The 14,511-nt window shown below is 38.3% G+C and overlaps 1 protein-coding gene across 1 annotated transcript; it reads left to right on the top strand.

Annotated features, from left to right (window-relative positions):
* The first annotated feature begins 5,430 nt into the window (after positions 1-5,430).
* Positions 5,431-13,899, top strand: twist3. The gene is made up of 2 exons (XM_015603920.3): positions 5,431-6,937; positions 13,033-13,899. The coding sequence occupies exon 1, from the start codon at positions 6,029-6,031 to the stop codon at positions 6,662-6,664; it is 636 nt and encodes a 211-aa protein (XP_015459406.1). The 5' UTR covers positions 5,431-6,028; the 3' UTR covers positions 6,665-6,937; positions 13,033-13,899.
* Positions 13,900-14,511: the final 612 nt, after the last annotated feature.

Raw genomic sequence — 14,511 nt, 5'->3', positions numbered from 1 at the left:
ATCAGCTCCATCAGAGTCTCTCTACCTGTGAACCCCGAGTCTAGAACCACCTTCAGCTAGAGATCCATCAGAAGATAACAGAGACCTTTTAACATAAACACTGAAAATGATTCAGCAGATCTGAACCAGAACCACCTCTACCCTGAGAAACTGCCACAGGAAGTGACACAAGACAACAGGAAGTGACTACCAGAAAAACAGAGGAGACTTGATTAAAGAAAGGAGACTGGATTAAAAGAAAGAACCAACACCAGAGAAAGAGAGAGAGAGAGAGAGAGAGAGAGAGAGAGAAAGAGAGAGGGAGAGAGAGTAATAGAGAGAGTAAAAGAGAGAGGGAGAGAGAGAGAAATAGAGAGAGAGAGGGAGAGAGAGAAAGAGAGAGTAATAGAGAGAGTAAAAGAGAAAGAGAGAGGGAGAGAGAGAGAGAGAGAAAGAGAGAGAGAGAGAGAGAGAGAGAGAGAGAAAGAGGGAGAGAGAGGGAGAGAGAGAAAGAGAGAGGGAGAAGAGAAAGAGAGAGAGAGAGAGAGAAAGAGGGAGAGAGAGAAAGAGAGAGAGAGAGAGCGAGAGAGAAAGAGGGAGAGAGAGAGAGAGAGAGAGAGAGAGAGAGAGAGGTTTGGGTGTTAGTGAGTCTTTATTTCATGGTCTTGACAAGGAAATGAAATGTGCAGCATCAATCAGCCTCCGAGCCGAGATCAAAGAGTTACCCATACTCCTCCATCTGTTTCTGTTCTGCCCTTCGCCTCTCTCTCTCTCTCTCTCTCTCTCTCTATTCTCTCTTTCTTTCTTTCTCTCTCTCTCTCTTCTCTCTCTCTTTCTTTCTCTCTTTGCTGTTTTGTTTCTCCTTTTAGAAATTCCTCTACATTATTGTGAGAACAGCAGCGTGGCACGCGAGAGGAGTGTGACGATCATACAGAGAGAGAAAGAGAGTATCTACTTAGTAACACCACAGCAACCACTCTGCAACACCATAAACACCACCTGAGATACCATAGTAACTGGTTAATAACACCACAGCAACCTCTCTGCAACACCACAAACATCACTTGATATACCATAATAACTGTTTAGTAACACCACAGCAACCACCCTGCAAAACCATAAACACCACCTGATATACCATAATAACTGTTTAGTAACACCCTAGCAACCACTCTGCAACACCATAAACACCACCTGAGTTTACCTGAGATACCCGTGTGTGTGCGTGTGTGTGTGTGTGAGAATGTGTGTGTGTGTGTGTATAGTGTGTGTGTGTGTGTGTATAGTGTATAGTGTGTGTGTTTGTGTATAGTGTATAGTGTGTGTGTGTATAGTGTGTGTGAGAATGTGTGTGTGTGTGTGTATAGTGTGTGTGTGTGTGTATAGTGTGTGTGTGTATAGTGTGTGTGTGTGTGTATAGTGTATAGTGTGTGTGTGTATAGTGTGTGTGAGAATGTGTGTGTGTGTGTATAGTGTGTGTGTGTATAGTGTATAGTGTGTGTGTTTGTGTATAGTGTATAGTGTGTGTGTGTGTGTATAGTGTGTGTGTTTGTGTATAGTGTATAGTGTGTGTGTGTATAGTGTATAGTGTGTGTATAGTGTGTGTGTGTGAGAATGTGTGTGTGTGTATAGTGTGTGTGTGTGTATAGTGTATAGTGTGTGTGTGTGTGTATAGTGTATAGTGTGTGTGTATAGTGTGTGTGTGTGTGTGTATAGTGTGTGCGTGCGTGTGTGTGTATAGTGTGTGTGTATAGTGTTTGTGTGTGTGTGTGTATAGTGTGTGAGTGTGTGTATAGTGTGTGTATAGTGTTTGTGTGTGTGTGTGTAGTGTGTGTGTGTATAGTGTATAGTGTGTGTATAGTGTGTGTGTGTGTATAGTGTATAGTGTGTGTGTTTGTGTATAGTGTATAGTGTGTGTGTATAGTGTGTGTGTGTATAGTGTGTGTGTGTGTGTGTATAGTGTATAGTGTGTGTGTATAGTGTGTGTGTGTGTGTATAGTGTGTGTGTGTATAGTGTGTGTGTATAGTGTGTGTGTGTGTATAGTGTGTTTGTGTGTGTGTGTGTATAGTGTGTGTATAGTGTTTGTGTGTGTGTGTGTGTGTAGTGTGTGTGTATAGTGTTTGTGTGTGTGGGTGTGTGTGTGTGTGGATAGTGTATGTGTGTGTGTGTGTATAGTGTGTGTGTATAGTGTGTGTGTATAGTGTGTGTGTGTGTGTGTATAGTGTTTGTGTATAGTGTGTATAGTGTATGTGTGTGTATAGTGTGTGTGTATAGTGTGTGTGTATAGTGTGTGTGTGTATAGTGTGTGTGTATAGTGTGTATAGTGTATGTGTGTGTATAGTGTGTATAGTGTGTGTGTATAGTGTGTGTGTATAGTGTGTGTGTATAGTGTATGTGTGTGTGTGTGTATAGTGTGTGTGTATAGTGTTTGTGTGTGTGTGTGTATAGTGTGTGAGTGTGTGTATAGTGTGTGTATAGTGTTTGTGTGTGTGTGTGTGTGTGTAGTGTGTGTGTGTATAGTGTATAGTGTGTGTATAGTGTGTGTGTGTTTGTGTATAGTGTATAGTGTGTGTGTGTAGTGTGTGTGTGTATAGTGTATAGTGTGTGTGTGTATAGTGTGTGTGTGTGTGTGTGTATAGTGTGTGTGTGTGTGTATAGTGTGTGTGAGAATGTGTGTGTGTGTGTATAGTGTGTGTGTGTGTATAGTGTATAGTGTGTGTGTTTGTGTATAGTGTATAGTGTGTGTGTGTATAGTGTGTGTGTGTATAGTGTGTGTGTGTGTGTGTATAGTGTATAGTGTGTGTGTATAGTGTGTGTGTGTGTGTATAGTGTGTGTGTGTATAGTGTGTGTGTATAGTGTGTGTGTGTGTGTATAGTGTGTTTGTGTGTGTGTGTGTGTATAGTGTGTGTATAGTGTTTGTGTGTGTGTGTGTGTGTGTAGTGTGTGTGTATAGTGTTTGTGTGTGTGGGTGTGTGTGTGTGTGTGTGGATAGTGTATGTGTGTGTGTGTGTATAGTGTGTGTGTATAGTGTGTGTGTATAGTGTGTGTGTGTGTGTGTATAGTGTTTGTGTATAGTGTGTATAGTGTATGTGTGTGTATAGTGTGTGTGTATAGTGTGTGTGTATAGTGTGTGTGTGTATAGTGTGTGTGTATAGTGTGTATAGTGTATGTGTGTGTATAGTGTGTATAGTGTGTGTGTATAGTGTGTGTGTATAGTGTGTGTGTATAGTGTATGTGTGTGTGTGTGTATAGTGTGTGTGTATAGTGTGTGTGTGTGTGTGTGTGTATAGTGTATGTGTGTGTGTGTATAGTGTATGTGTGTATAGTGTGTGTGTGTGTGAGTGTGTGTGTGTTTATAGTGTGTGTGTATAGTGTATGTGTGTGTGTGTGTATAGTGTGTGTGTGTGTGTATAGTGTATGTGTGTGTGTGTGTATAGTGTGTGTGTGTGTGTGTGTGTGTATAGTGTGTGTGTGTATAGTGTGTGTGTGTGTGTGTGTGTATAGTGTATGTGTGTGTGTGTGTATAGTGTATGTGTGTATAGTGTGTGTGTGTGTGAGTGTGTGTGTGTTTATAGTGTGTGTGTATAGTGTATGTGTGTGTGTGTGTATAGTGTGTGTGTGTGTGTGTATAGTGTATGTGTGTGTGTGTGTATAGTGTGTGTGTGTGTGTGTGTGTGTATAGTGTGTGTGTGTGTGTATGTATAGTGTATGTGTGTATAGTGTGTGTGTGTGTGAGTGTGTGTGTGTTTATAGTGTGTGTGTATAGTGTATGTGTGTGTGTGTGTATAGTGTGTGTGTGTGTGTGTATAGTGTATGTGTGTGTGTGTGTATAGTGTGTGTGTGTGTTTATAGTGTGTGTGTGTGTGTGTATAGTGTGTGTGTATAGTGTGTGTGTGTGTGTGTGTGTGTGTGTGTGTATAGTGTGTGTGTGTGTGTGTGTATAGTGTGTATAGTGTGTGTTTATAGTGTGTGTGTGTGTGTGTGTGTGTGTGTGTGTATAGTGTGTGTGTGTGTGTGTGTATAGTGTGTATAGTGTGTGTTTATAGTGTGTGTGTGTGTGTGTGTGTGTTTACAGGGTTCTGCAGCTTCGGGGGTGTTTATGTTTGGGTCGTGAGCTGCAGAGTATATACACTGATGGTGTGCAGGTGTGTGTAGTGGAACACCACGCAATCCCCTCTGACACACACACACACACACACACACACTATACACACTATACACACACACACACACACACATACACTATACACACACACTATACACACTATACACACACATACACTATACACACTATACACACACACTATACACACACACACTATACACACACACTATACACACACACTATACACACACATACACTATACACACTATACACAAACACTATACACACACACACACACACACTATACACACACACTATACACACACACACACACACAAACACTATACACACACACTATACACACTATACACACACATACACTATACACACACTATACACACACACACACTATCCACACACACACACACACACACACACACACAAACACTACACACACACACACACACTTACCTCAGCAGTGCTATTCTAATCATACATTTCCATCAGCAGTGCTGTTCTAATGATATTTTTATGGGTGAAACTAAGAACTGACCATATTTTATGACCAGCTGTTTGTTTTGGGCTTTTTTCAAAGTTATTTTAAAACTGTAATAAATTATTTGGGGTCAAATTTAATATGTAAAAATGTGAATTGGGGGAACATTTTGCTTCTCACAGACCAATTCTTCAAAAAAATGTCACTGATGTCACTTCCCCTGTCTGAAAAAAATATAATAATATTTAATAATTTATTCTGTTGTTAGATTTCCAACAATCCAACCAGATCAGATTCATATTATGGAAAAGTAAAAATAGAGATCAATGATTTTTTAGTATGGTATTTATTTTATGATTATATATGACTGTTTATGTAGTTATTTTAAGCTTTATAATATGTGTGTAGATGCCGTACGCTGGTCCGAGTTTACGTGAATTTGCTTTACTACAGAAACTCGGATGATAAAGTTTCCCTCAAAACTCCAGAAGGACTTCGACCTGCTGCAGTAGTGTTGGAGGATGTTGGGGGTGGAGGAGGGGGTGGAGTTGGGGGTGGTGGTGGGTCTGATCTTGTTTAGTGAGAAATCTGGATCCAATAAACAAACCGACAATTTCAGGAAAACCTGCAATGAAGCAACAGATGATTGGCCAATCAATTCATCCTCGCCCTTCATCACACCCACCGTTCTCCCCTCTACCAATCACAGAAGAGTCTGTCCTCTCTGTTTCCCTTCAGGCCAGGCGGAGTCCAGAGCCTTCACTTTCATCCAATCACAAATTGCAGGGGGTGGGACCTGTGAGAACCTTGCTTCTGGCCTTTATAAAAGTGCTGAAAACCAGATGTTGGGACCCACATATCCTAAAGGACGTAGTTAAGAAGGGCAGAACGTTTGTATACATTCTGACCTGCTGCAGGAACTGCGGTTCTTTAGGTTCCGGACTGGAGGAACGATTGATTAAAGCTTGGCTGTTTTTCAATCAGAATCAAGGTAACAAACCAAATTCATGATCAAGAAACTGAGACGAGGATTGAGAAAAACATTGAAGGTCTAGAAGATAACAGAACTGGGACAAAACTCCAGAAAAATCATCAAATAACCAGGAGAAAGAAAAAAGTAATACGAGGATCGATAAGAGCAACACTTCAGGGACGGACGAACCACAAATCCTGGGAACCAGTCACGAAAAAGCACTGGAGATCCAGTAGAACCAGGAAACCAAGTCTTGGCCCAAGAAGAGCATTGAACAACCTTAAATTCAATACCTGAAGCAACACCAACATTGCTGAATCAGAAGAACCAAACAAGGACAGCGAACGAGAAGAACACAAACTGGACTGGGAAGAGCAGTAGTGAATAAAAGGACCTGGAATCAAACATCTGGACCAAGGAGAGCACTGGAGCACCAGGGGAAGACGGTGGTCAAGAACGGAATCCCACTTGCCATGAGAGAAGAGGACACCTGCGGCGACTTCCCTGAAGGTGGGGTTCTTCCCAGCGAAGACGAAGCAGGACGTCGCCCCAATAAATGCCCGGTCGTTGTCGCTCCTCATGGTTCAGGAGGTCGAAAGCGATTGACCAGCCCCAAGAAGGAGCCCAGCGCTCACCTGACGCCTGACGACAAAACAGGAACTGAAGGAACGTCTACGCTTACCCACTCCGGCCCAAAGCGACCCAAAAAAGGCTCTCCTTCATCTTCATCTTCCTCCTCGTCGTTGTCCTCGTCCTCCTCGCTGGTGCCGGTTATCAGCGCAGGGTCGCCGCTTCCTGGCCAGGCTTTCGAAGACGTCCACTCTCAGAGAGTCATCGCCAACGTCCGTGAGCGGCAGCGCACCCAGTCCCTGAACGACGCCTTCGCCTCGCTGAGGAAGATCATCCCCACCCTGCCCTCCGACAAGCTCAGCAAGATCCAGATCCTCAAGCTAGCGTCGCGCTACATCGACTTCCTGTACCAGGTGCTGCAGAGCGACGAGATGGACGCCAAACTGGCCAGCTGTAACTACCTGGCCCACGAGCGACTGAGCTACGCCTTCTCTGTGTGGAGGATGGAGGGAGCGTGGTCCATGTCGGCCAGTCACTAACTTAAGTCCTAACTTCAGCTTTCAGCTCGGCACCGGACGATTCTGCCGCCCGACCTGCTGGTTCTCCTCTGTTTTCTCTCAGACCAACATTAGATTAGTCCGATTACCCACCTGACCGGCACCCGGCCGACCCGACGACTCCACCCAGCCGCCCACTGCCCCGACCTCACACTGCCCCATCCTCATACTGCCCCACCCTCACCTCCACCCAAACTCCCACCCCCAGCCTCAGTTACCTCAACCCCATCAGACCCTCGGCTCCGACCCCTGCTGGTACGTAACCTTGTCTGTTCGTTTAGTTTCGCCTCCAGATAATCAATATCTGCATCGATCACATTTTTTAATAATCATTTCTTTAGATTGCCTGGTTTTATATGCAATTAATGTAAAATTCTATTACCCAAACCTTTCATTTACATGTGTTCACTTTAAAAATTAGATACCAATTTGATATGTAGATTGATAGTGATAGATAAGATAAGTGGATATTCATTGTCATTATGCACAAGTAAAACAAACCTGTGTGTTTCTTTCCAAACAGCAGAATACAAAATAAATATATTAGTATAATTAATATGAACTTAAATAATATAGATTTAAATGCAATTAAATGTAATTAACAGTTTCAGTATTTTGAAAGAGTTCAAATCATTCAATTCCAGTCAGTTTCCAACATGCAGCAAAAAATTACATTTATAGTAACAGTATCTCATACTTCTCATACAATCCTTCTTTCTAGAGCTTCATACTGGATATGAATGTTATTAGAACTTTATTCTGGATATTAATGTTTTTAGAGCGTCATACTGAATAATAATGTCATTAACACTTCATACTGGATAATAATGTCATTAACACTTCATACTGAATAATAATGTTATTAACACTTCATACTGGATAATAATGTTATTAACACTTCATACTGGATAATAATGTTATTAGAGCTTTATACATTTATAAATATAATGTTTATTGTTTTTGTAATGAGTGTATGAGTAAAGTACTAGTTGGATTATAGTACAGAACAGTTATGTATCATTATTTAAAAGTGTGCTGGATTCCACCAACTACTGACAACTTCCTCTAACTACTGACAACTTCCTCTAATTACTGACATATATTTACAACTACTGACAATTACTGACAACTTCCTCTAACTACTGACAACTTCCTCTAACTACTGACAACTTCCTCTAACTACTGACAACTTCCTCTAATTACTGACATATATTTACAACTACTGACAATTACTGACAACTTCCTCTAACTACTGACAACTACTGACAACTTCCTCTAATTACTGACATATATTTACAACTACTGACAATTACTGACAACTTCCTCTAACTACTGACAACTACGGACAACTTCCTCTAACTACTGACAACTTCCTCTAATTACTGACATATATTTACAACTACTGACAATTACTGACAACTTCCTCTAACTACTGACAACTACTGACAACTTCCTCTAACTACTGACAACTTCCTCTAATTACTGACATATATTTACAACTACTGACAATTACTGACAACTTACTCTAACTACTGACAACTTCTGACAACTTCCTCTAACTACTGACAACGACTGACAACTTCCTCTAACTACTGACAACTTCCTCTAACTACTGACAACTTCTGACAACTTCCTCTAACTACTGACAACTTCTGACAACTTCCTCTAACTACTGACAACTTCTGACAACTTCCTCTAACTACTGACAACTTCTGACAACTTCCTCTAACTTCTGACAACTTCTGACAACTTCCTCTAACTACTGACAACTTCTGACAACTTCCTCTAACTACTGACAGTATCAGCAGGTTCAGATGGTCTGTGCTGCTCAGAGTCAGGCGACTGTAATTCATACTGGTTGAAACCACCTGAAACAAATCCAATTATTTTATATTCAATACGATTAATACCATGTTCCCTGTGTGTGTGTGTGTGTGTGTGTGTGTGTGTGTTGTGTAATAATAATAATAATAATAATAATAATAATAATAATAATAATAATAATAATAATAATAATAATAATGCGGAACAGTAAGAGTTTAATAATGGTTTAATAATTAGTTCATGTAGAAACAGTGTAGTTTTATGATTTTAACAATTTAATCTTTATTTATTTTAATTTATTTTCATTTAAACCAAAACAACAATCTACAAAATAATTATATATCTATATAATACATATATTTCTAATAACTAGAAATATGTGAAAAGTTTATAAATATTTAAAAACAAATGGATTAATATTCCAAGAATTCCAGCTGTTTATGATCAATAGATCAATAGATCAATAGAAATGCTCAAAACGGACATTTAATTAGATAATAATTGTATTTATTTGTCAGAGTTTATAGTTTATTATCTAGAGGATCTTTCTGAAGCCGTGAGGAATCTTCCATCAGCAGCATCTTTAACTCCTTTAATACTATTTTATATATCAGTTCTATTAGTATTTATTATTATTAATAAACTACTAAAATACTTCTGTTTTTATTCTTATTTTATTTAGATTAAGCCGTGCGTCTCTCTGTGAGACACTGTGATTAAAACATGATTAAAATATTGTTTTAAACTTAGATCTCGTCAGTGTTATACAGCAAACTCGATACTCTATATTATATACAGCTATATACATTTATATATATATAGAAAGTCTGTATATAAATCAGAGTGATTCTGAATTACAGTGCAGTCCAGAAAGCTTGATTTTATAATAATTTACTTTTTATTCATCTAGACTTTGGACATATTTGTGTTTTGTTTATTATTTTTAGATGTAATTGAGCTGTGAAAAGGTTAAATGCTCCAGTAATTTGATTAAAAATATAATCCCTGTTTTGTAAAATTTATTATAGAATGAATAAAATATAATAATATATCAAATAAAAACCTCATCGCTATCTTACCCCCCACCAACAGTCTATTTTCCCTCCTTCCTCCTGCCTGGTTTAAACAGCAGCAGATCTTCTGAATATATCTACACTGATGGGCGTGGTGTTCTGGAAATGAGGTGTGTTCAGGTACATTTCTGGAGTTTTATCTTGTTTATCTTGGTAACAGAAAACACAGGAGCTCCACTGACTGAATACAACCTAGACAGACGCCAACAGTCAGACGTTCATCGCTATCCTTGCTATCTTACTTTTCCTGTCGTTATGATAGCAAAGACACACTGACACGCCCTGAATCACCTGCACAGTGCACAACCTATAGATCAGTAAAGTAGAGCTCTTAGACTGATAACCAGACAGTTACATTATATACAGCTCTATAAAAAATGAAGAGAGCACTTCAGTTTCTGAATCAGTTTCTCTGATTTTGCTATTTATAGGTTTATATTTAAGTAAAATGAACATTGTTGTTTTATTCTATAAACTACAGACAACATTTCTCCCAAATTACAAATAAAAATATTCTCATTTAGAGCATTTATTTACAGAAAATGAGAAATGGCTGAAATAACAAAAAAGATGCAGAACTTTCAGACCTCAAATAATGCAAAGAAAACAAGTTCATATTCATAAAGATTTAAGAGTTCAGAAATAATCAATATTTGGTGGAATAATCCTGGTTGGTTTTTAATCACAGTTTTCATCAACATGCATCTTGGCATCATGTTCTCCTCCTCCAGCCTTACACACTGCTTTTGGATAACTTTATGCTGCTTTACTCCTGGTGCAAAAATTCAAGCAGTTCAGTTTGGTGGTTTGATGGTTTGTGATCATCCATCTTCCTCTTGATTATATTCCAGAGGTTTTTAATTTGGTAAAATCAAAGAAACTCTTCATTTTTAAATGTCTCTTATTTTTTTCATATATATATATAGTATAAGTTCAGTGTAACGGGGTGAGTCTCACTGGTTTAATGCGGTATTTTGGGGAAAGAGAGGGGAGAGAAGGGAAAAGGCCGTGTTCTTTAACCTATCGGGGGTAAATACCCCCCCAATACCCCCCCCCCACACAACCAAGCAATACTACTGCCCCCCCGCTCTGTAATCAGAGCCCGCGGGCCCAGACAGCCAGGAACCGCCTGATTAGAACCAGTTGTGGGGTGTTACCAAGGTGTGTGTGTGTGTGACTGTGAGTGTGTGTGTCTGTGTGAGTGTGTATAGTGTGTGTGTGTGTGTATAGTGAGTGTGTGTGTATAGTGAGTGTGTGTGTGTGGGTGTGTGTGTGTATAGTGTGTGTGTGTGTGTGTGTATAGTGAGTGTGTGTGTGTGTGTATAGTGAGTGTGTGTGTGTGTGTATAGTGAGTGTGTGTGTGTGTGTGTATAGTGAGTGTGTGTGTGTGTGTGTGTATAGTGAGTGTGTGTGTGTGTGTGTGTGTGTGTATAGTGAGTGTGTGTGTGTGTGTGTGTGTGTATAGTGAGTGTGTGTGTGTGTGTGTGTGTGTGTATAGTGAGTGTGTGTGTGTGTGTGTGTGTGTGTATAGTGAGTGTGTGTGTATAGTGAGTGTGTGTGAGTGTGACTGTGAGTGTGTGTGTGTGTGTGTTTGTGTATAGTGTGTGTGTGTGTGTGACAGCAAGAGAAAAACAACGGGAAGTTTTTCATATTTTTTTCTTGTAAAATGCGGCTACAGTGTGTGTGCAATATTATATATATATATATTAATATTATAACATTATATATTATAATATAATAACAAAAAATAATAGTTAGGACATTTTAATGATTAGTTTTGTTATTTCCATAAAAATATCAGACTATATAAATATATATTTAAAGCCTCTCAGCGCTGCATATTAATTTAGCTCAGTTTTTCTCTTATTGTCTCCATACTGAGATTAAAGAGGTAAAGAATAATCTGATCACTCCGTCATTAACTCAGAGCTGCAGGAGGAAAAGAGCTCAGTAATTAATGTAATAAATGATTCAACATCTCTGAAATTCAGAATTATTCTGTAAATAAAACGTGATTTTGATGTTTAATGATTAGATTTTGTTCTCTTTATTTTACAGCATTAAACTTGTAATTGTGGAATGTTTATTCTTTATTGTGTAATTTTTACTGTGATAAAATTACAGTACAGTGATAATCCGTATTGAGATTAAGTGTCTATATAAATGCTGTCAGCAGGTTACTGTAGTTACTGAAGTGCTCTTGTTTCTTATATGTGTGAGTGAGTGTGTGAGTGTGTGTGTGAGTGAGTGTGTGTGAGTGTGTGTGTGTGTGTGTGTGTGTGTGTGTGTGTGTATGAAAGTTACCTGATACACAGTTTTTAACACTGATGTTCAGACAGGAGGTAAAAAGTGGATTTTTCAGGTTTAAAGACGGATTCAGAAACTCTTAGGAAGATCAAAGCGGCTGAAAATAGATAAAAGATCAAAGGAAGATCCTCACTGATAAAGACGGGACTGATGCTGTTTTTAGCTGCAGGATTAAACACACGAGATCTCTATTCTTATTATTTTATTATATTAAACACCAGAACAGCAAATAAACCCTAAACAGACTAATATTTTACCTGATATCAAACACACACACATATATATATATACTGAGGATTTCTATTTAAAAATTAAACAAAAAAAAGTTTCATGTTTGATAAAAAAAACATGTACAATTGTAATAGAATTTTTTCTATTTGAAATCTGCAACTGTCGAAATATAATGAATAAAATTATAAAACTTCATTTTAAAATCAATATTTTTCCTGAATACATGTAAACATGTTTCACGTTCTACAAATCTTCCGTTTTGCTGCAGTTTCCAGTTTTTATGTTTTTTTTTCAGACATGCAGAATGTAGAGTTTATTCAGGTATTTAATATTAGAGAATAAACAGGAAGCTTCTCTTAGTTTACTGTAGGTTTCGTATCACCTTCACTTATAACTCATAATAATCCAGATTATCTCTGCTAGATCCTCTTTATCTCATCACAACTTTACAAAATAAAAACACAAATTAAATGACCTTATTTCCATATCCAGTGTAAATATCTCATGTTTTTCATGTTTAAACTGCTGAAGAATATGTTGGGATAATTTTACTGATCTCTAGATGTTTACATTAGAAGTTTATTTCTCTGTTTTATTAAATTAACAGATTCCTGTGTTTTTGTTTCACAAGATAAAACCAGTTTTTTAAATGTTTTATTTTAGATCTATTTTTATATTTGATTAATTTTTAAATCTATTTGATTGCTTTTCATATTTTATATTTACCATCATATTATCCTTCTTATTTTGTGTTATTTATTTGTATTCCTATTAATTTTATGTGTTTATATTGTTTTCTTTATTTATCTGTTTTATTGTTTTATTGTCTTTTTATAAAACTCTGTTTGCTAAATTCTTTATATTAAAATAATAAACTTTATTATTATTTACATTTTGTATCTGGTTTCTCTGCAGGCCCCGCCCCCAACATCCTCCCTGCCACTCCCACCTCCAAACCCAGACCCAAACAACCACGCCCAAACACATTTAGCCACGCCCACTTCTGGCAGAGGGACAGGTTCTCCACAATGGGGGAGAACATCAGCTGATCTGCAACCTGGTACTGACCCTCCAAAGACCCAACACCGACCTAACACCAACCCAACACCAACTCTACATCAAGCCAATGTTGACCCAACACCTACCCGACTTCAACCCAACACCAACAGAACACCGACCCAATGGTAACCCAACACTGCCCCAACACCTACCCGATGCTGACCCAATGTTGACCCAACACCAACCCAACACTGATTCAACACCAACCCAGGTCAGTCACCTAATCAGACAGACTGATCCTCAAAGAAGAACCCGAACCAGATCTGAGTTAATTCATACCGGACTGCAATCGCTTCACAATTAAATTCACGAAACACCCAGCGGATTCATACCGGACTAAAACCACTCATCATTTCACTGTTACTACCACTGGACACAATGAAGATTCATACTGGATTCAACTTGCTTTACAGTTAATACTTTCAAACACATTTTAGATTCATACTGGACTGAACCCACTCTAGAGTTAATACCATTAAACACACTTCAGATTCATACCGGATTTAAATAGCTGATTACTAAAATCACTTTTAGTTAATACAGTCAGACATGTTGAGGAACATTAATTACGATCAGTCAGATTCATACTGGATGAAATTCTGCTCTGTAAACAGAAACACGGCGAATAAAGCGAGCGCAGATCCAGCATGAATTCTTCCCGTCAGCACCTCGTCCATCTGGACACGGACTTTAGAGAAACGGGTTTTTTGGACGTTCCTCAAAGCAGCAGATTCCCAGAACCTTCAGATTTATCACACTTTCTCAAAACACTAAAAACATCCCATAATGCTATTTTTATACACACCAGTGCTCAGAGCTGGGACCAGCGGTGTGCTCGCACATCCAGTATGTATTATTGAGTGTAATCCGGGCTGTATTGTATCAGATTAGCTGTGTTTGTAAAATGTGTGATATAATAGTTATGAACTCAGATTTTAGAGCAGAGTGAGTTTATATGTAAATCATTGATTGATTGATTGATTGATTGATCTTTTGCTGTGTTACTGTTTTTATTTGGGAAACTAAAATTATATATCACATTTTCTTAGATTAAAATGTAAAAAGATTAAAGGTTTTCACAGTTTTATCAGACTTTCAAATAAAATCTGATCTATTCAGACCAAGTTAACTTTCTTCTTCTTCTTTTTGTAAGAATTTTTTTAGTCGGTTTAACGATGCGTAGTAACGTTTCGTTAAAACCTCGTTAAGCTCCAGACATTCTTAATTACTTCATTAAGACGGAGTGTCTGCGGAGCCAGACTTCACTCGCAAATAAACTTGTTTTTTTCCTCTTTTGGTTTCTATAAAATTGCGTCTGCTGTTCCTCAGTGCACT

The sequence above is a fragment of the Astyanax mexicanus genome, chromosome 13, assembly GCF_023375975.1.
Source record: "Astyanax mexicanus isolate ESR-SI-001 chromosome 13, AstMex3_surface, whole genome shotgun sequence".
Classification (NCBI taxonomy): Eukaryota; Metazoa; Chordata; class Actinopteri; order Characiformes; family Acestrorhamphidae; genus Astyanax; species Astyanax mexicanus.
Note: the sequence above shows the minus strand (reverse complement) of the source record. Positions and strands in the feature narration are given on the sequence as shown.

Coding starts and splice junctions, on each gene's coding strand:
- twist3 (XM_015603920.3), top strand. CDS start 6,029: ATGAGAGAAGAGGACACCTGCGGCGACTTCCCTGAAGGTGGGGTTCTT.